Source organism: Anser brachyrhynchus (genome assembly GCF_964034855.1).
Source record: "Anser brachyrhynchus genome assembly, chromosome: 20".
NCBI lineage: Eukaryota > Metazoa > Chordata > Aves > Anseriformes > Anatidae > Anser > Anser brachyrhynchus.
In genome coordinates this window covers 6,155,949-6,176,017 of record NC_137713.1, presented here as the reverse complement: position 1 = coordinate 6,176,017, position 20,069 = coordinate 6,155,949, and the positions used below count along the sequence as shown (strand labels likewise).

Genomic DNA, 20,069 nt, shown 5'->3' with positions numbered 1-20,069 from the left:
CACACAAACAGCTTACTGCACGCTGTATGCTATACAACTCCCTGATGTTTGAGTTTGCCCCCTAAAGAAAGGGTTAAAGAATACAGAGACGAGGGAAAGCTGAACATGTAGAAGACTGGCCTCAAAACACTTCTATCTTTACACAGAAATCTTTTTCCCCATTCTCTTTTACTATCAGTATAAAGAAAAAACAGGTATAAGAAAATGAGGATACTACCTGCCTAATGTATGAGTCATAAAGTTAAATAATATTGGTACTCCTGCATTGACGGGCACTTTCTACGATCTCTATATCATGTTGTTAAAAAAATATTGCTTCATTTCAATCACCTTCAAATAGCAAATACCTATATCTAAGGATAGAAAAGGCCATCAGAAATATTCCTGTTAATAATGCAGCGTTCTCAGAAAAGGTATCGTTTCCTCTCTCAAGGAAAACCTAATTCAAGCTCTGTCCAACTGGCCTTTCCACTGCAGTATATTAAGATAAGTTCATCTGAGTGTCACTTAGTGTCCAAGAGCAGAGAAGGAAGTAGTGGTAGTAGAAACAATAGTCTTTATCAGAAGGTATTTTTAGGGTCTAACAAACACGCAAGACATCTTCGAAATATTTCCTGTTTACACAGAGCTGTACTATCTATGTGCAATGATATACTGCGTATCCTGAGGTTGGTTAGGAATCAGAGGTATAAGGAAGTTAAATAAGGCTATACTGACAAACACTCCTCAGTAGACATATTTCATATTTTAAAATAAATTCTCTAACAGCAGGGAATTGTGAAGTTACCTTTAGAAGGAAGCAATTTGGTAGCAAACGTACATGAAAAATACAGAAAGTTAAAATATAAAGTATAATGTAAGAAACTTTTCACAAAGAAAAAATATCTCAAATTACATAACCTGTGAAAAAGTCGATTTAGTAGAACCTGTTCTTAAATGCTAAGGAAGCATTTTAAGTGGTTTGAGCATTTTTACAGGGAAAATATTGAAACCAAAGTTTCAGGGAATGAGAAGTGAGAACTCTAATAGATCTAGGGATGCCTCACGAGTAGCAACTGTTACTGACCCCTTTTTTTCATTGTTTCCCTTGGCTAAGACAGCACTCCAATTCTTCTCTTTAACTGTGTTATTGTCAACTGTCATTCATCCAACTCCTCCCCATCAGCCTTTTTTCTTCTATCCAGCTAGAAACCAGTTAAGTCAATTTTGAAGACACTGTGTAATAGAGGAATTGTGGAAACAAATATGCAAGTTAGATTCAAAATACTCTCACCAGAAAATATAGTACTTTGATCACAAATAATACAGACGTCTGTATGGGACAAGACTAAACGTCACCGTTTGAAAGCATTATTGACAGCATAAAAGTAATTTCCAAAATTAATAATGAGAACTAAAAAAGCCTAAATCACAGACAATTTGTCTTACTAAACAAACCAGGCCCCAAGTTGATCAGAGAAGTTCCCAGTGTTGTGAACAAGAGGAAATACTGAAAACTGATGATGAGAAGTATTGTGGATAACATTAATATAAACAAACAAACTATGAATCTTCTGTACAGAACTTCATTTAGGGAAGAATTTCCAAAACACAGCTGTATACATCTTCTCAGGGAAAACAAACAAACAAACAACAACAACGCAGAAAACCACCACATACAAACTTGTGTCCCTGTGTAAGCATGCATAACTCCACTGGTATAGACAGAGAGTAGACAGAAAGGATAGGTCAAATTGAATGAAAGCAGGTTCAATCTCCTGAAATAAAGATTTTGAACCAAGCAAGTGCTAAGTTTCTAACAGAAAAAAAAAATAGTTGTCAACCAAGTAAGCTAGTTCTCCTTTGTTACCAACATGTGCTCTGCAATTCAATATTACTGAAATTATGTCCTACGGGTGGAATAAAAAAGCAAGAGGACCTTTTTTTTCCCCAACAGTTTAAACATGCAACTACTTCAGATGAATTTTGTATTAAGATACCTTTTCTAGGGAGGGGGGAGAAAATTCAAAACAGATGCTTACAGCATCATTTAAGTTCATTTAACACTAGCCTCATTTACAGGGGAAAAAAAAGTCTTTTTAGATCAATCTGCTTTATCCAAAAGAAAAGCAGTATTTGCCTTTGGCCTTCTGTTTCAGTCCAAAGCCCTACCACATATGTTATTAGTGACATATTTCCATTCTAAAATACTACTGTATGTGCACATTAAACATCACCAGAGTTTCTTGGAGAAAGGGTACCATGCATGGAATCGATTCTCTCCACCCAAGCCAATGTCTTTGTTCTCAATTTAATCGAGGCCATGTAGAACACTTCACTGCCAGGATTTATTTTAGTCATACATGAAAAGAAAACACATGAGTATAAAAACATTTCCAGTGACCATAACATCCAATCAAAGGTGCTTTTAAAAAAAAGATAAATTTCATTAGAAATTGCATCATTACAGATCATGGAATAGTTTGAAAAGCTACCATAGGTAACAGTAGTAAACAAAACTGCTACTGTGTGCATAATCTTAAAGAAGTATACAGTTCTGTGCAGCATCTTCCTAACACACGATCAGATTCAATCGCAGCTGCTGTGGGCATTTTCAGTGAAGTCCTGTGGTGCAAAGGATTAGCTTACAAAATGCAGCTTCTGTCTCCAGTGATTGAGAGAGTTATCAGTTCTCATACAACATTAAGGAGCTTGGGTTTCTCGCCCATGTAAAGCGGCTGTATGGCTCCCCCTCTGAGCTGCTCGTGAATGGCAGATGCACCCTGATTAGAAGAAACTGGATCTTGGTCCACAATAAATCACCAGCTATGGTCTGGAATTCAAAGACCACAGTTCTTTGAGCTCTCCATGGGAATCTCCTTGCATGGAGTATGGTATTACAGTTACACAAGAAAAAACAGAAACATTAACGACTCAAAACCTGCAAGTTATTTGCACTTCAGTAGGGATTTGTCTGATGCTGTAACTGCCATGAAAAGTCACACATCTGAAAGATTTAGTGCAACACAAATTCTTGTAAGACTGCTACAAATGTGAAAATGGTTTCTAATATTGTTCCAAAGTATAATAGGAATGTCAACTGTAAACCTTAAGGCGGTTTTAATCCATGCAATGAACACAGGATCTTTCTGAACCTGCCCTCCCTACTTACAACTGGAAATATTTCCCAATACTGAGCATTAGTTGAGATACAACTAACTGAAATTTACAGAGGCTAGGTGCTCTTAAACCCCAAACTGCAACAATCTAACCAGTTCACCCATGTTAAAGTTTCCACAATATACAAAGACCCTGGGACCCCAGAAGGTTTTTTATACAGTGAATGACATAAGGAAGCAATTGAGAAAGAAATTTCACATCCAGGTGTACACTTCCTATCGCAAAAGAATCCTAACAGAAATAACTAAGACTATAAGAATAAAATAGAAACCACTCAGTTCTGAAGCAAAATAAACACACCACCAGCAGCATCCTTTGCTTCATTCTTTCACTTGAGCCAAATTTTCTCTTTTCCATCCATAACCAACAAGACAGTGATTAGCAACTAACTTTACTTACCATACACAGTAGGTAACTCAAAGCTGTGTCTAGAACATGGAGACTAACAAGTGCTCTTTTCTGTCACTGAAATCTGAGATTCTGTGGAATGGTGGTATCTCTTCCAAATCCTTTCCAAAGACCTCCCTTTCCTCATCAACCAATAAAACCATTTCTAAAGCTAACTACCTTTCAGGTTTTTAAAAGTACTTGATCTTTCTTATTCTACCTCCACCCTCAAGTGCACAGGATACATTCAAGTCTAAGCACCACTAGGAAAAGAAATTTTGCAGACTGATTGCTAGAAGTGAAAGACTTCCACAATTTTTGGTAGCACAGATTACGCTATAGAACAAAACTCATTCCACTAAATTTCCCATTTATAATTCATGTCACTCTGTAGTATGTGTAACAATAATGTAGCCTAATAGTATCAGGGATGAACTATGTCTTTAGCTTTATAAATATGATACAGCAGAGAAGAGGCAGGGTTAGCACGTTCAGTAGCTCTTTGTCAACAAGTGCTTTATGAGCTATGAACTGCCCACCTATGCTAAAGCATTTCTCAAATGAAGCTATTGCTTCCAGAAATTTTGAGATTCTGCTTAACTCTGAGCCAGGGACCAACATAAAAGTATTTTTACTTTAAAAAAAAAAATAATCAGAGGGAGAAAAGGCATAGGCAAATTGATGAACTGTTCTGTAAAAGAAGAATCTACCCCCAAAACAAAACAGGAAAAGTGTGTTTCAATAAAAGTATCTCAATCTGGAAAAATTAGAAATGAAAAATCAGAAATGAAAAATCTTACAAACAGGTATCAGCAAGGCATGAAGAAAAAGGATGTACTACAGAAGGAAAATTTACACGCTCCAAATATTATGTTTTTCTGTGACTTATTACCACATGTGTTTCCCAAAAGGTACTTAGCTTACATTTAAAAGTCAAATATTTTTTTTAAAATAAGCTAGATAGCTATATCTAATAAATAATTTTTAAATAACTTCATTTAAACTAAAAAACTTGAAATCAGTGATTAAGTGGTTACAGCTTAGTGAATATTGTATTGTAAATAAAAATATCCTCTGCAAAAAAAAAAAAGAAACAAAACAGTCCTAAAAATCTATTACAGAATGCAACTTACTCAGGTTAAGTCACTGGATTAAAAGCATCTATCATCTTAAATCACACAGCATTCATTAGGTGCTGTTTTTTACAGTTCCTATCTAATGTAAGAGTTACTCTCACTGTATCAGTAAAAATGCTTCCACAATAAATTACCTTCTATGAGCTTACACAGTTCCCAAACAGCCCTACCTGTCTTACTTGCACTGCCTTACTCCATCTTCTAAGAGTAAAAGCTTATAATCACTAAGACATAAAGAATCATCTGACGCCTGAATCAGGACCACTGAATGCCCCTTCTGACTTCAGAACTCATTATGCGATTCCAGATTGTCAGGTGTTTGCATCCAACTGTTCTCTTCCTGTGCCAGATCCTTTTCTATTAATGTGCTATTTGGCTGAATCTAGAAGAAAAACAATAGTTAAAAAAATAAGAAATAGGGCAACACAGTGTTTCTAAATACTATCAATATACCATCATATAAAGATATGCTGCATACTTGATAAAAAATAATTTAAAAAAATGCATATATGCAGAAATTATGAAGCTTTACAAATCTATTAAAACATTAATAAGATAAAAACATTAAGCATCATGGAAAAAGAAAGGTATCCTATAAATGACCTAGTTTATTATATTTATACGGTGTGTTGTATTCACACAGAAGTGACAACTATGCTGCAGAGTTTGTAGCAGATTTTAAGCTCAGAGACAGCTGAAATACTGGACTCTGTAATACTTTTTACCAATAGATAAGAAAAAGATGAACAGTATCACTGAGGTTTACCAGCCAGCTCAGCAAGTTTCATTACTGTATCTCTTACGGTAACAGAGTGTCACAGCCTTCTAAAACCCCCTTCATCCAACAACAACATAGAACTTCATTCCAGCCATCCCACAACACGTTAGCATGGCAGCAAGGGAAATAACTCACAAACAAAATGATTTTGGCAAAGAGAAGCGACAATTGGTCACTTCATCTGCTCTGTAAAGGTTAAGTTAACCTTCCGGAAATTAAACAAAGCCTGTTAAACAAATAACTTGAATTCCAACTGCCCTGTCTTTCCCTAATTTAAGTGATACAGGAAGCACTTCCGTGCAAACCTGCCACAGAAGGGAGCAGAAAAAGTTCACTCACGATCTGTCAGAAACTTGGCAGCATTTGAGTTCTCATCTTTACGGAAAGCAGGGACCTAACTGGCAGAGCATGAAGTTCCAAAAAAAATGAAAGATGAGAGAGAGCTGCCTTATTTCATTAGAACAACGTGCTGCAATAATAGCTACTTAGAATCTTTTAGAATATCAGCAAATTCTTTTACTGGCTGTTAGCCAGCACATACCCTTTTTTGCAATTACTGCTGCTGCCATCTCCCGTGGAATTAACCCAGTTGCACACACCTATGTTCAGATGCATATGAAAGCAAAAGAAGTAAAAATCCCAGTCAAAGTTAATCAAAGCTTCCAAATGTATTACCTGAAAAGGCTGGCTGATACCAACTATTGCCTGCAAATTATTGCTGTAGTAACACAGCAAAAATTCTCCTCCTGTATCAGGTATTTCTGCAGCACTCATGTAAATCTGTCAACAAAAATAAGAACAGGGGCAAAGGGTAATTTCCACAGAGAAAACAACTTTCAAAAAGTAGTCTCTGCCTTTCAGGAAATCATAAAATTCAGTACTTGCTGCTTATAAGCAAATTTTTAAACATAAGCTAAAAAGGATGAGCAAAGAAATAATTCAGGAAACCATCTGAAAAGCCAGGAAGAGAAAAGTGAATATCCTTCACCATGTTAGCAAGCTGCCTTGGTTCAGCAAGATGTGAGAAGAAAGAGTTGTTAGAAGGGAAGCGGCAAGGCCACACAAGCAGCAAGGAGGGAGATGAACTGCCTCCTGGTGGCAATGACCAGGTGTTACATGAAACAGCCACACCACCTCCGTTTTGTACTATCCTAAGGACTCACGGATCCTGAACTGCAGCCCACAATACCCTGCTACAACAACGTTAACAGTGCTTAGATTTTTAAGCTTAGTAATATGAACGCATGATGCCAGAGAAATTTTGAGAGTCAGAATACTGACTCTCGAGTACAAGACAATTTGTGCTCTTGTTATAAACGTGATGTTAACCTATAACAAGAAACAACCGCTTTCCATTATTGTCTGGGAAGTCTCATCCATCTTTCCACTTTGCCCCTGAAATTAAATTTAAATTCCTGTTTGTTCAGCAAAATACCTCTGGAAACAGGTCATTTGTATGCAAAATAGTTTTTAATTATTTTTTAAATTATTTATTTATTTATTATTATTTATTAATAATATAAATATAAATAATTAATTTATTATTTTTATTATTTATTTATTATTATTTTTTTAAAATTGCTTTGTTATCACAACTAGAAAGCTATTTAACAGAGCAGTTTTTAAAAAGAGGCCAAAACACTTAGCAGCCAAAAAGAAGAAAAGTCTAAGAAGCGCTAATCTGTAGCTGTATTTGACATCTGGAACTAATTGTGTTAGTCAAATTAAAGTACGTACAGTTGTAATGAAAAAATCATAAAATAAATATTTAAGATACATTGAGAAACTTTGACAATCAGATGAAAAAATGGCCAGTTACATATTTCAGTGGCAGAAATAGAACAAAATAAAAATGATTGTAGCCTTTAATAAAATCAAAAGAGACTACAGGCATAATTTTTTTCATCAGTTACTTTAAGGCACATGATAACACCTGAGAACATATGCTGGACTATCTGAAAATTAAAACGACTTAGAAGAGGTATTTTAAACAATAATATCATTCCCAGAAAGGTTTGACTGGGAAATTGGAGGAAACAAAACCCAGAAGAAGGGGATATGGAACAAAGAGATCCTTGAATACTGCTCTGTAAGAAACTACAGTAGAAAGAAACAAATTGGCTTACTTGTTTGCTGTCCTTGTTAGAAGAAATTTCATCATCTTCTACCCAAGCATAAGTAACATAGTCATTCACGTGCCTGAAAGCCACCTGCAAAGAGAGATGTGAACCATCAGCTTTCTGGAGGAAACAAAAAACGTATCACATGGAAAACTCAAAGATGTGAGAGGCATGGTTATACACTGCAGCAGCTAAAATACTTTACATTTAGGATCAAAACATTTTGGGGCTGGCACATATCTTTAATTTCTAAGAGGGAGGGAATGCCTGTTGTCACACCCTTTCACTGACTTCCTTTCATTTGTTCTCTCTCCTGCATAAATCTTTTGAACCATAAGCATTAAGGGAAGGCAATTCCATTTCACAGCTTCTGACAACCATTTTACTCATGTACATCACCACATTATTTTAGCAGAGAATTAAAAGAATGTGTAAAAGTTCACAGTCATCTTGAGAGGCAACTAAACTCTCACATACAGGAACTACCAGCAATCAAGAATACAAGACTATTTTGGAAAGTTTTCCACTAGCAAGAATCACAATATCCTACGCCAGAAGACTCTCTCTTCCTGTCATGTCCACCATCTTCATTAAAGAGCCACGATGCAGGAATGTTACCTTAAAGAGTCCAATCCAGTCCCAAGCGCTGCTTGGGAATTCAGGCACTGCAGAATAGCGGATTAGAACATCATGCTCTGCACTCCACTCACCCTCAGGATTCAGAGTGATCAAAGGATCTGTTAGAAGAGGCTTCAGCTAGAGAGAGAGCAAAATTTAAAGTCAGGCAAGTCTGTTTTTGTTTTTCTTTCAGTTGTTCTTTTTCTATTCTCTGCCACACCTGCTGCAGTACTCTTAAACAAATGGAAACAACCTGAAAGCAACTTGCTGCCTTCACTTTAATCAGAATGAAACACAGAGATTAAGATTTACAATGTATAGAAAAACAGCTTCTGTAAGGCAAGACTTAGAAAAACAATTTTCTTTTTTAAACAACAAGGGGGACATCACCTCAAGCCCAAAAGTTCCTGTAACAGGTTTGTGATCGCTGATGCCGTAGCTCATATGACTGATATAGTTATTCAACGTAACAGAAATTGTCTGTTCTTCTTCGGAGAATTCGCCTTCTTTTGATGCATGCTGGCAGAGATTTTTCACTCTCCAAAGAATTCTATCAGTCCATGCTGGCTTCCTTTTCTTCTCGCTACACAAATGAAAGTATAAAAGTGAAATGAGAAGAAAAAACAGTTGCGAAAAGCTAAAAATAGTGTGCAAAATCTACTCATAGTTGAAAGGCTGTCAGATGCATATTAATATAAGAAGGTAATCATATCCAAGCTTCATTTTACAGCTCTGTTCAACATGCTTTACCACCATGGATTCCTCAATTTGAATGCAACTCCATGTACTGGAGATAAATTTCATAGGTTTCTGAGAGAGGAGTAAAATGAATGGGAGAAGGGCATTCCAATGGGTTAGTCAGCTTCGTACAGGAAATGATACTTTCTCCTAATACACTCCATAAGAACATGCAAGAACGTTGAGATGATTCAACAACTGCCCTAAGCTTCAAATGTATGGTCAGTCTGAGGAAAGGGGCATAAACTTAAGGAAGATGTGGGAAGAGTCTGAATGGTATTTGAAACTATTGAAAAATTTTGAGAACAAGTTTACTTTAAAAACTGAATTTGGACAAACTTAGGTAACTTATATTAATCACATGTGACACAGCAATACTTTCCTCTAACCTGCACTAGTCTGTATTCCAAGTCTGCACAAGCCATTGCTGTCCCATAACAAGAGGCTATAAAAATCCTGTAATCAATAAAATTGTGCCTGTGACTGTACTGTATATCAAACTGCAATCATAATTCAGAGTTTCCTTTTATACCATATCAATAACAACAGAAGACATGAGCCTTCGGTGGTTCTCTCTGTAGTGGGAGGAAGACTTAACAGCAACTCTCTGTATGGATGTATCACTTCAAATTGAAATGGAGAAAAGATCATACCCTATGGAAGAGGAATTAGAATGGACTAGATTGAATCATAAAAGTTAATGAGCAGGATGTGTAAGGAAAACTGTCAGTTTAATATCAAAATCATCACAAACTGGGAATGCCATTTAGTTCAATATTCAACATATTTTTGTTTTACCCCTTCCCATATACAAGTCTGACTCACCTTTAATAAGGTGGAAAGATTTTAAATGACTAAGGGGCTATATCCCGCTCACTCCAGTAATTACATAAACCGACAGAAATCTTTATGAGCTGCCATATGTCTGCTCTGCTGTGCAAGAAAATATCAAAAGAACAGCTTAAGTTAATACACTCACTATTTTAGAGAAAATGGCATACTAGGTGGGAAAGAAAAAACTCAAAATCCACATAGAAAAAGCATCAAAATGTGAAGCACACTTTTTGGGGATGCTCAAAAGACCCAAGTGTCTTGAGATCTACTGATCATGCCCCCATTCCAACCAGAATACCTCTGGTAGCAACAGCAGAAAGCACACGGTATGCATAAGCATACATTCTGTTCTTTAAGTAAGCCAACACAGACTATTAGGCTGTGAATCATCCTTAGAATTTCTAGGTTTGGATTTTTATGCATATTTTTTTGTTAACTGGATTTATCACCAGTCCCAGTATCTCGCTTTATGCTCAGTTAGAGAGCAAAAGGTCTTTTTGGATCCAAACGAATAAACTTCCAAGATTAAGTGCAACAGCAGAGTAGATAACACTACAGCTTTCAGACAGGTTCAGAAAATCCTGAAGAAAATCAGCTGTCATCTGATTTTCAAATATTTCACAAAAATCAAATCAAAAGCTCAGAAGGAGCATTGTTTTGATTCTGAAATATTTACAAATCTATGAAATCCAGAAGGTTATCTTCTTACTTAAACCAAAACAGGGACTTCTGCTCTCTGGAAATAAAGAAAAAGATCAGTACAAAACCCCTGTTTGGACAGAAACTTGTCCTTCTCTTGAAACATAAGATTTATATTTAACAACAAACTTCAGTGCCAGAGAAAACCTTTGGAAACTTAAGCTACTCCATTTTACAACTTAAAATTATTTACAAAGACACATTTGCATTTATTTTCTAATGCAAGCAGTATCAAATAAAATGCTTACGTAGAGAAGGCAAACAAAAAATGCAGATGATTACTCTCTTCCTTTTTGCTTATTTCTGATAATCAAAGGATGATTATAGTATTAAAGACAAAAAAAAATTAAACAAGTACTAGTTTATCCTGTTAGTCTAGTCTTTCCAAAAAGAAAGCTGGGCTTTCTTTTTCACTTTTTTCACTCTTTTCACTTCTACTCCTCTCGTGCAAGCAGCAGGCTCAGGCTTCTTCAGAAATGTTCAGATTTGTCCACTGAATGAGCCTATCAGAATAGCTCAACAGCTTCAGTTAACTAGCACGTTCAGGAAATTTAAGTTTGTTTAGCAAAGCTATATATTACTCGAGTACCATGTTGTAATACTCCATGTCTGAACAAATCTTACTGCGCTTTTACCTTGTATCATATACATCTGAATAAAGGTCAAACTTGTAGGTGGGTTTAAACTGCAGAGGACCCTCTATGAATTCCTGAAGAAATGCTTCCTTCTTTTTTGCCATATTTAACTGCAGAAATAAAAAGCAACTTTTAGTTACATTTAAAAATCGGAGCTTAAAAGTTAATTGGGAAAGGAACAGAGAAAGCATTTTCCAAGAAGAATTCAACATCTCAGTCAGTACAAGATGTTTGGAAAAGTAAATTCAGAAGTGTCTCTTTGTTACTGCCAGAACTCTTGACACAATCTATTTAAAAGTTTTGTAGCAGTTCTAATCAAATGCCAGAATAAGAGTCTCTTAAAAACAATTCTTGGGAGCAGAAAAAAAGGAGGAGAAATTAATGTGAGAAACAATTCACAAGCCATGAAGTTCAAAGAAAGCTTCAGTAATACACAAGCACTGTAAATGAGTAAGAAATTAAACTAAAGAAGAAAAAGTTTGTAATTAATTGAGGTTTATGACAGAAATGAAAGAGCAAACAGATAGATCTGTTCCACCTCAAGACTACTCTGAATTTGTGTTTTTAATAGAAATGAGAAACTCAAGAACTAACGTTAATTACTACGGCGTGTTTGTATTAATTTAAAAATAATAATAAAAGTAATTTAAAAAACACAACTAATTAATACAACATACCTGGTCCTTTTCCCACAGCAAATTGTAACGCTTGTTATTTATTGATTCTCGGACAAAATGTATGCCATAATCTGCTATCCGGAAGTTCAAATCTCCAAACCAGAAGAGAACGCTAAAAACAAAACAAACAAAAAACCACACGCAGGCAGAAGATTTGTAGAAATTCATAAACTCACGAGGGAAGAATTCAACAGGCACTATCAAGAAAATGAAACACATTAAATAGAAATATCAAACACATACTAGGACATGAAAACTAATGATTTGAGAGCTGTGTCATATATATTTACATAATTTTAATGAAGTCATTAACAATTAAATCTAGAATAGATATGAAATATCACTTTATCTGGCCTGGTAGTTTTATGGGTATAAAAAAACAAAAAACAAAAAACATCTAAAGCATTTTGTCTCAACTCATTTTTAAATAGTTCTATTATAATCCTTAGACTCCAGCATTACGTGGGGAATTCTCACATGAAAACAATGAAATATACAAATAATTTAATAAAAAAATGTTGAAAGAAATGGCGAGACACTTGAGGTAAGCGTAATTCATATAACTACAGAAATCATCAATCAAGGATTTAAAGGCAGAGAAGCCCTCAGCTAGATACTAGAATTTTAACAGGAATAAAAACATCCCAAAACATAACAACACAAATCTCCTCCAAAAATGGGAGGAAAATAAACATTTAATAGTGATCTAGACCATTTTTGGTATAAATGAGCTTTAGCTTCTAAAGCTCTCCAGCCTCTGGCATTTCCAGCCTCTTCTCTTCAGGATTGGAAGAGAACAGTCTGGCAAAATAGACTTCAGCCCTTCAAGTCAGCTTTTTCAGCCTGGCCTCCCAATATTCAGGATTAATGCTGAAAAGGCATTTAAAATAAAAACGATGCATAAAAACTCCAAAACCCAAACTCTTTGGTGCATGAGTCTACCATTTAACAGATAAAAACAATATAGACAGAATAGAGTCAGAACAACTCACTCATGGTCCAAGGTACTTGGAATATTCTCTCCTTCAAACTGCATTTCCAGAATTTTTTCAAAGTCATCCAATCGTTGCTCCGTGTTCTCCATGTGTGCTGGCAAATGGCAGTTCATGAAGCAAACTGTATGACCATAGAGGGACATGCGAATGGTGACTCCTCCTTTATTCCCCTGGAACACAGAAAATTAATGTTCTCTAAAACCACAGTCAACAACTGCAAACACAACAGTTAATAACATCTAAAAAAATTAAATCTTGCTATTTAGATTTTAATTAATACAATTTCTTCCTACATAGGTTGTTGTATATCAGCTAATAAACTGGTAAAATATTATGGTCTGTGCTACACGTTTGCATACCAGGTTCAAACAACTGAGTCTCACTGCTTATTCATTTTTAAGTAAGCCATATACCCTCTCTCCCGCCACGAAACCATTTAGAGGCGCACAGCATCATAAGCACAAGTAACCAAGGCAATCAAATCTCAGTTGTTTCTTTACCCAGTATCCATATAGGCCTGTGCGTGTGTAGTGGGTATGAATGTCCCGGATGAAAGGAAGGTGGACGTGCTTCACAAAGATCAGAAGTAGCAGTCCCTGCATGCGAACGGAGGAGAGCTGGAAAAAGATACAAAATGGTCGTTTCCAGAGAGCAATTTGGAACTCCTTGGATGTACTTCACAGGAGCTGTTAGGTAAGGAATGCCAGAGCAGAAATCATGCAATCCCTTTGCCAAGCCTGGCATCAGTACTGGGACATCGTACATGCAGACACATTTCAGTGCTGTGAAGCATATGTTCCTACGGTAGACTTATTCATAAACAAATTTTTGATGAATCTCTTAATTAACATTAGTGTATTATATTGCAAACTTGAGGTTGACCCCAAAATGTATTTGTCAAAACATTTCTAAAGACCTTTATTCTTCCTCAGTAGCCTCATTTCTCTCTGAGCATCCTGTTCATGAAGAACCAAATCCTTCATTTTTCACCTGTTTTATAATACTGCACACCTACAAGTTCTCTGACAGAAGCAAATTTTTCAAACTGCAACATCCTTCGGCACATAACTGATCACTCTAAATCCTATTACAACACCTAACAGGCATGGCAGTTGCTTCTAGGCATCTGCAAAAACAGCAAGCTGTAAATAGGAGTATCTTAGTAGCCTGTTATTCCTTTAAAAAATGATGTACTGAACACTTCCAAGGCAAAGATGCTCATATAGCACATTAGATGCTATTTCAGCTTCAAGATACATTTAAGGTATGTTTGGTTCGGGCTTTCTTTTTTTGTGAAGACAGTCTAACGAAGACGATTGTCAAAATTTATGAATTTTAACTTTATGTTGTCCCTGGCAAAAGACACAAAACTCAGCATTTGTTTTAATGATAATGATTCAATTTAAAATGCACATTGAAATTGTTCAATTTTGAGCTGGATGAACTTAGAGAAAGACTACATAAGAATAAAACCCATTATTAACACTGACTATAGAACTGCAGAAGTATATCAACTGAGCCCAAATTTTACTACAGAATTCCTTCACTCTTTGCCTCCGCATCTACACAGTTAAGTGATTTGAGAACACACGTTACCATTTTCATTGTCCTTGAACCCAATAAAATACTAAACAGTGTATTGAAATGATGAATCACAGTTACTAGATAACAACTATTTGTATCCAATGAGACATTATTCTCCTTTCCAAAATTTTGTTAAATGATATACAGTATCTTTCAGTCCCTTTATAGACCACATTGAGTAAAGAGAGACCTGGTCCAGGAGCTCAACTCTTCCTGTTCTCCCAAGTTCAGGGTCTATTTGCTACATTTAAATCTGCCCTGTGCTGTTCCCCAGACATTCCTCAAGATCTATAGATGACTATGACACCTCTTCGCTCTACAGGTCTTGATCATCAAAAGACAACGGACCTCTCCTCTGCCGGAACTAGTGTAACTTACACTGATACGTAGTGCCCAATTAAGTAAAAACCTTTGATAGAGGGAATGTAATTCTGTTTATTGTGAAAGAACTGACCAATCCCAACCAACCTCACTCTGTGGAAACAGACCCTATTATTGAGGGGACAGGATGCCCAAGGATGACTAATAGCCCCTTACACCCAACCTCGTCACAGTTCAGCACACAACAGGCGACTGCTCCTCTCTAAATCAGCCAACTTCCCAGATGAGTCCTAGCGTGATCTCTCCTAACTGCCTGTTTTGATTTTGACCTGGCCTGCCAGTAACATGAAAGACATGTCAATGACCTAGTTCTCCTCTCATTATTAGAGCTAATCCAGTCCTGCTGAAAACCATTAGGTGGCAGCATGCATTCCTCAGTGTGTCCAAAGTGCTGCATTTATAAATTAGAATTCAAGATCAACCATGCATGCCACTGGGAATTCTATTTAGCTGCACACACGTCCTGAACATCAGCCTGCAGATGGATTTTGAATCGCCATCAGCAGTGACTTACGCTAGAATGAACTATGCTTTTTTCCTTTTTTATTAATTCCCAATAGGTTCTTTGTTTTGTTTAATTACAGTTAAAAGAATTGCATAACTACTGAGTCTGATTAACATGCAGATAATAAACTCAGCAAAATTACCCCTGAAACAATGCCCAATTTAGAAAACCAGTAAAACATTCAAAAGGCTTTTAATATCTACTTATTAGGGAAATTCAGGATATCCTCCTACATTACTATTCCCATTACCAAAACAGCCAGTACTTTAGCTGACCTTATGCCCCACGTATTACCAAAAAATCCTGCCATTTAAGCTACTATACGATGTTCTAGGTCTTCAATTGAAATAAAGTCTTCAGAATGATCTGTATACCGTGCTAAAATCCCATTTTACATATATGTAATCTATTTTCACCTGAAAATAAGTTGAGGGGAAAAAAAAAGAAGAAACCTTACCAATCTTAACGAAAATCACTGCCATTGCTTGGGACAGTTATAGTGAAAGCAGGTACTTAAGCAGACTACCTTAGAAGCATCACAATACACTTCCCCAATACTGCACAGAGCAAAAAAAATTTCTACAAATAAGAGAGAGATAGAGATATTGTGGCCACAGGAAATACGCTGTTGAGTGTTATGTTTACATCACATTTAATTTTGAGTAAACTTCATGACTCTGTTCCTTGAGAATGTATTCTCATTATGACAGGAGTGTTTATTTAATTCATCATATGCTTCTACAGCAATTAAACTGGCCATTGCCAGTGCATCTGAACAACTTCTCGCTGTTTATCAGCTGGGCTTCCATCAAAACTTCCCAACTGTTCCAAAATGAGAAATGAATAAATTTAAAGTTGAATTTTTACTGCTACAATTAAGCAGATTATTAATAATAGAGAACATTTTTAAATGCCTTTATTAATAAAGCAAGAAAACACAAGTGTGTCAGAGAATTATTGCTAACATTCACCTACATATGGAAATGACTAATACGTGCAAAAAACACCAACTTATCTTCTATGGAGAGGAATGAGTTTGAGACAAAAATATGCATAAATGGAGCTAGAGAAGATGTTTTCCTTCACTGCTGTAACATTTGTGAAATGTAAACAATTACCTTGATATACCCCAATGGAGACAACACAGTCATGAAAAAAATGCTCCAGGGATCATCAAATGCCAAGTCAGACAAAAAATTTGTGATTCTTGAGTTCACCTCCTGTAAACTGAACACATCAAGATTACTCTCCCCGTACCACCTGGTTTTGACAGAATTCATATAACCTTATCAGAACGCAGATCACAACAGACCTCTCCCAGCATAAAGTCTAAAGTTTCTTACTGCTGTTCTGTTTCTCAATTGTAAGCGGTTTAACCCATCCACAGGTCTACCACAGTGAGAAAAACAAAGTTAAAGGAGCTTATAAACACCAAGTCAGTTTAAAGTTGAAGTCAGTTTAAGGCAACGTTAGGATATATTATAACAAATAACATGACTTTCAGGTCTTCAAAAATTTCAATTGAGTTTGGAAAACATGTCGGACTGTGCATAATGACCTTGCAATTTTTTTTCAAAACACACTGAAGTTTGGATAACTTTCATATCACAAGGAATATGCTCTATGTGCCAACAAAGAAAAACAGCAGCCAAAATACGTTTTAATTTGTGTGTTTAGAAAAAAGTTATTCTCTAGTGTATCATGAAACAACAGAAAGGAGAGAAGATTCTCTTGCTATAAATCATCTCTGTTCTAAGTCACTAATTCTAGTCTTCACCTTCTGCTAAGTTTAGTATTAAACCACCTTCTGGGTGGCAACTCACACTGTACAGTCTTCCCGAAACCAACAGCAAGCTGCTGAAACTTTGCAGTTTTGCAATAGACTTAAAAAGCAAGTTCTTGAACTTATACTTACCCTATAACATACATATCCATAGTTGGGCCCAGTGAGTTGAGCTGAAGTAAACTAGTGACATCAGGAGGTGGAGAAGCTGTGCCCACATTCCAAGTAACTAAGTGCAGTCTACAAACAAACAGACAAACAAAATCATACAAAACCACTGCTAAAATTTAAAGATGAATAGGTAACTCTACAAGCACCTACTTTCCCCACAGGATTTCTATCTACAGAAAATAAAGATTTTCTGTCACTGTTCATCAATCTGAAATCTGTTTATTGGCTTGCATTAAAACCAAACCAAAAAAAAACAAAACCAACCAAAACCAAAACACAAAACCGATCAACTAGAGGGAGCAAAACCTGAATTCTTGCCACTTCTCCTTCAGCTTTTTCCCCCAGATAAGGAAAGCTTCATCTAGAGTGCGAGACACTTCTTCATGAATTTCATCATCTGAGCTGATATCCTCTACGCAAGCCATAAGTTGGGCCACGCGTTGACGGAGCTGCAAGCGGCTGCTGGACCCTGTGCTGCTGAAACTCGCGGACCGGCTGCGGAGGTTGTGCAGGCTTTCTAAATCATGTAGGGAGAGGGCTGCTGAATCTTCAAATGCATCTTCACTACCGAAGGATGCCATTTGCTCAAAAGAAAAGAATAACTATGCTCTGAAGAACTATCCCATTCAAATCCTGAGTACAAAAGAAACAGATGGCTAAGGGTCTTCCAGATCAGGTTTTCACTCATGTGAAATTCAGCATTGCTTCTAATGCAAAAGGACAAAAGTAGATGCGGCAATGCTGAAAAAAAACCTGTAGCATTACCACCACGCTCAATAGCTTGTTACAAAAGCTGCAACCACATCCTACCTCACACACCAAATTGTTTCTTCCTAATAGATTTAATGTGGCTAATTCTGTAAGCTCACGATTTAAAAGAAGTTATTGTTGGTTTGAATCAATCATGTGCCTCTGTGCCTCTATCTGCAGGTTAGTGGAAACGTAATCTCCAGCTTCCAAGCGTACAACTACATAGTTTTGACCAAAAGCAAGCAAACCTGCTGTCCCCTTAAGCACTATCAGAAACATTTATATGCCATAGGACTTGTCTATTTATATATATATATATTTTTAAGATGGTGATTTCAATATCAGAACTTCTAAAAATGGATTTGCTTTACCATCAATCTTGTTACATGTCAGCCTTAAAAAACACTAAGCTGTTAATTTTCCATTCATCTTATTGAACCCTGCAAACACTGCTGGATAGCTAAATAATGAAACTTACCACTATACCCCTTATGGCAATATTTTTATGCCCCAATCAACTGCCTAATCAAGGTGACACACGATATATGTGGAAGAGATGGAAAGTGACCTTGCATCCCACACAAACTCAGTGATCCACAAAAGTCTGCATGCTGCAGATCTCACTCTGCCATCAAAGAGAGATACCACCCGGGAACTCCCCCAGTTAATAACTTCAGACAATTATCTGAGAAAACAAAACTGAATTAATGTCAATTGTTATTGACAGAAATTAAGTTCCTCAAAGTGCCCAGTTTCCACACTACTAATGAGAACATGAGTAAAGGCTGCAGTGCTAGAACTTACACCAAAGGAAAAAAAATATTTGTACAAATGACAAGAACATCCTTGAATGAAAATTCAGTTTCACTGCAGGTCACAACTACATCTGCAACAAAAACTTAATAGTGAGGAACGCAAATGAACCTGCAAACAACCTTTAGCATTACACAACCCTAAAGCCCTACAGATGCTCCCTACTACCTCACAAGACCCCAGAGGCACTGCCCACAGTGAGGAGGGAAGGCTGCAGCGACCCCAGTTTTCACCTGATACCACAAATCCTTCACCAAAGGAACAGTACAGTACTGCCCAAACTATTACGGAGACTTTCAATAGTTACGTACTTCGGTGCCAAGCACGCCTTCTGCAAACACACTCTCCAAAATGAGCAAACTATTGAGGGCATTTGGTGTCACTGATCCCTGCAACGATCAAACAGCAGAGAATTCTTTATACTATGGTAATGTGGCTTTAAGATCTGTGAGTAAATGTTTCTGTTTGGTTGTTGTTTTTTTTTTTTTTAAACTATTTTTCCTGTTATAGACAGCTATTCAAATCCCTTTTACGTAGAATATTTATTCAACCAAATGCGTGCCGTCACCGGTTGTGCCACCACAACTTATCTTCAAAGAAGTCGCAACATAAAAAACAACGTTAAGAGCAGAAGCTAAAGATCTACTCGAGCTCTTCCCTCCTCACGAGTTGAGAATTTAAGACACCTGACATGTTACCAGCAAGCGCAGTGGGTTTTTGCCCTCATTAAACGCTAAGTAGGTCTCCCAAAAATCCCCAGGACCCAAACAATACCCACTGAGGCGCGCCGGGCACCACGGCTTTCAGCCCAGAGAATCAGCTTTTCTTCCCTATTTCATGTGACCACGTAACCTCGCCAAGCAGCCTAACACCCCCGGTAATGAGCAGAACCGCAGGTTTCGCTAATTCTGAGGTAATTCCGCAAAGCCTCCCCTGTTTTCTCTCCAACCCCCCGAGAAGCCGCGCTCGGTCCCGCGCCCCCCCCCCCCCCTCACCTCAGTCCCCTCAGCGCCGGCCCCGCGGGCTCCATCCCCGCCGCCACGGCTCCAGTCAGGGACGCGCAGCAGGGGGGGCACGGGGGAGCCCCCGGCCTCGCCCTCGGCCTCCCTCCGGCTGCCTCCCTCCCTCCTCCTCCCTCCCCTCAGCCGCCGGGCGGCCGTTGCCGCGCCCATCGGGCCCCGTGACGGGGCGGGAGCACGGGGAAGGGGCCGCGGCGACGCCGCCAGGCGCCCGGGAGGACTGCGGCAGCGGGGCCGGCCTCTGTGCGAGGCCCGAGGTCGCGCTGCGGCCCCGCGCTGCGCCCACC

General features: G+C 37.5%; 1 protein-coding gene across 3 annotated transcripts; it reads right to left on the bottom strand.

The window, feature by feature from the left end:
• Positions 1-2,305: 2,305 nt before the first annotated feature.
• Positions 2,306-19,956, bottom strand: INPP5K (inositol polyphosphate-5-phosphatase K). Of its 3 annotated transcripts, XM_080563423.1 has the most exons (13): positions 19,759-19,945; positions 17,162-17,269; positions 16,365-16,473; positions 13,277-13,393; positions 12,774-12,946; positions 11,782-11,893; positions 11,105-11,214; positions 10,480-10,506; positions 8,589-8,781; positions 8,199-8,336; positions 7,587-7,670; positions 6,136-6,240; positions 2,306-5,064 (listed from the first exon to the last, which is right to left on the bottom strand). In XM_080563423.1, exons 1-13 carry the CDS (start codon positions 19,791-19,793, stop codon positions 4,966-4,968), a joined length of 1,410 nt encoding a protein of 469 aa, XP_080419549.1. In that variant the 5' UTR covers positions 19,794-19,945; the 3' UTR covers positions 2,306-4,965. The 3 variants fall into 3 exon arrangements, with proteins under 3 accessions (XP_080419549.1, XP_080419550.1, XP_080419551.1); XM_080563424.1 differs by lacking the exon at positions 10,480-10,506 and having other exon boundaries at positions 19,759-19,956; XM_080563425.1 differs by lacking the exons at positions 16,365-16,473; positions 17,162-17,269; positions 19,759-19,945 and adding an exon at positions 15,704-15,827.
• Positions 19,957-20,069: the final 113 nt, after the last annotated feature.

Coding starts and splice junctions, on each gene's coding strand:
- INPP5K (XM_080563423.1), bottom strand. CDS start 19,793: ATGGAGCCCGCGGGGCCGGCGCTGAGGGGACTGAG. Junction 11,894..12,773: donor CCAAGTACCTTGGACCATGA/GTGAGTTGTTCT, acceptor TTTTGTTTTTAG/CGTTCTCTTCTGGTTTGGAG. Junction 11,215..11,781: donor TGCTGTGGGAAAAGGACCAG/GTATGTTGTATT, acceptor TTATTTCTGCAG/TTAAATATGGCAAAAAAGAA.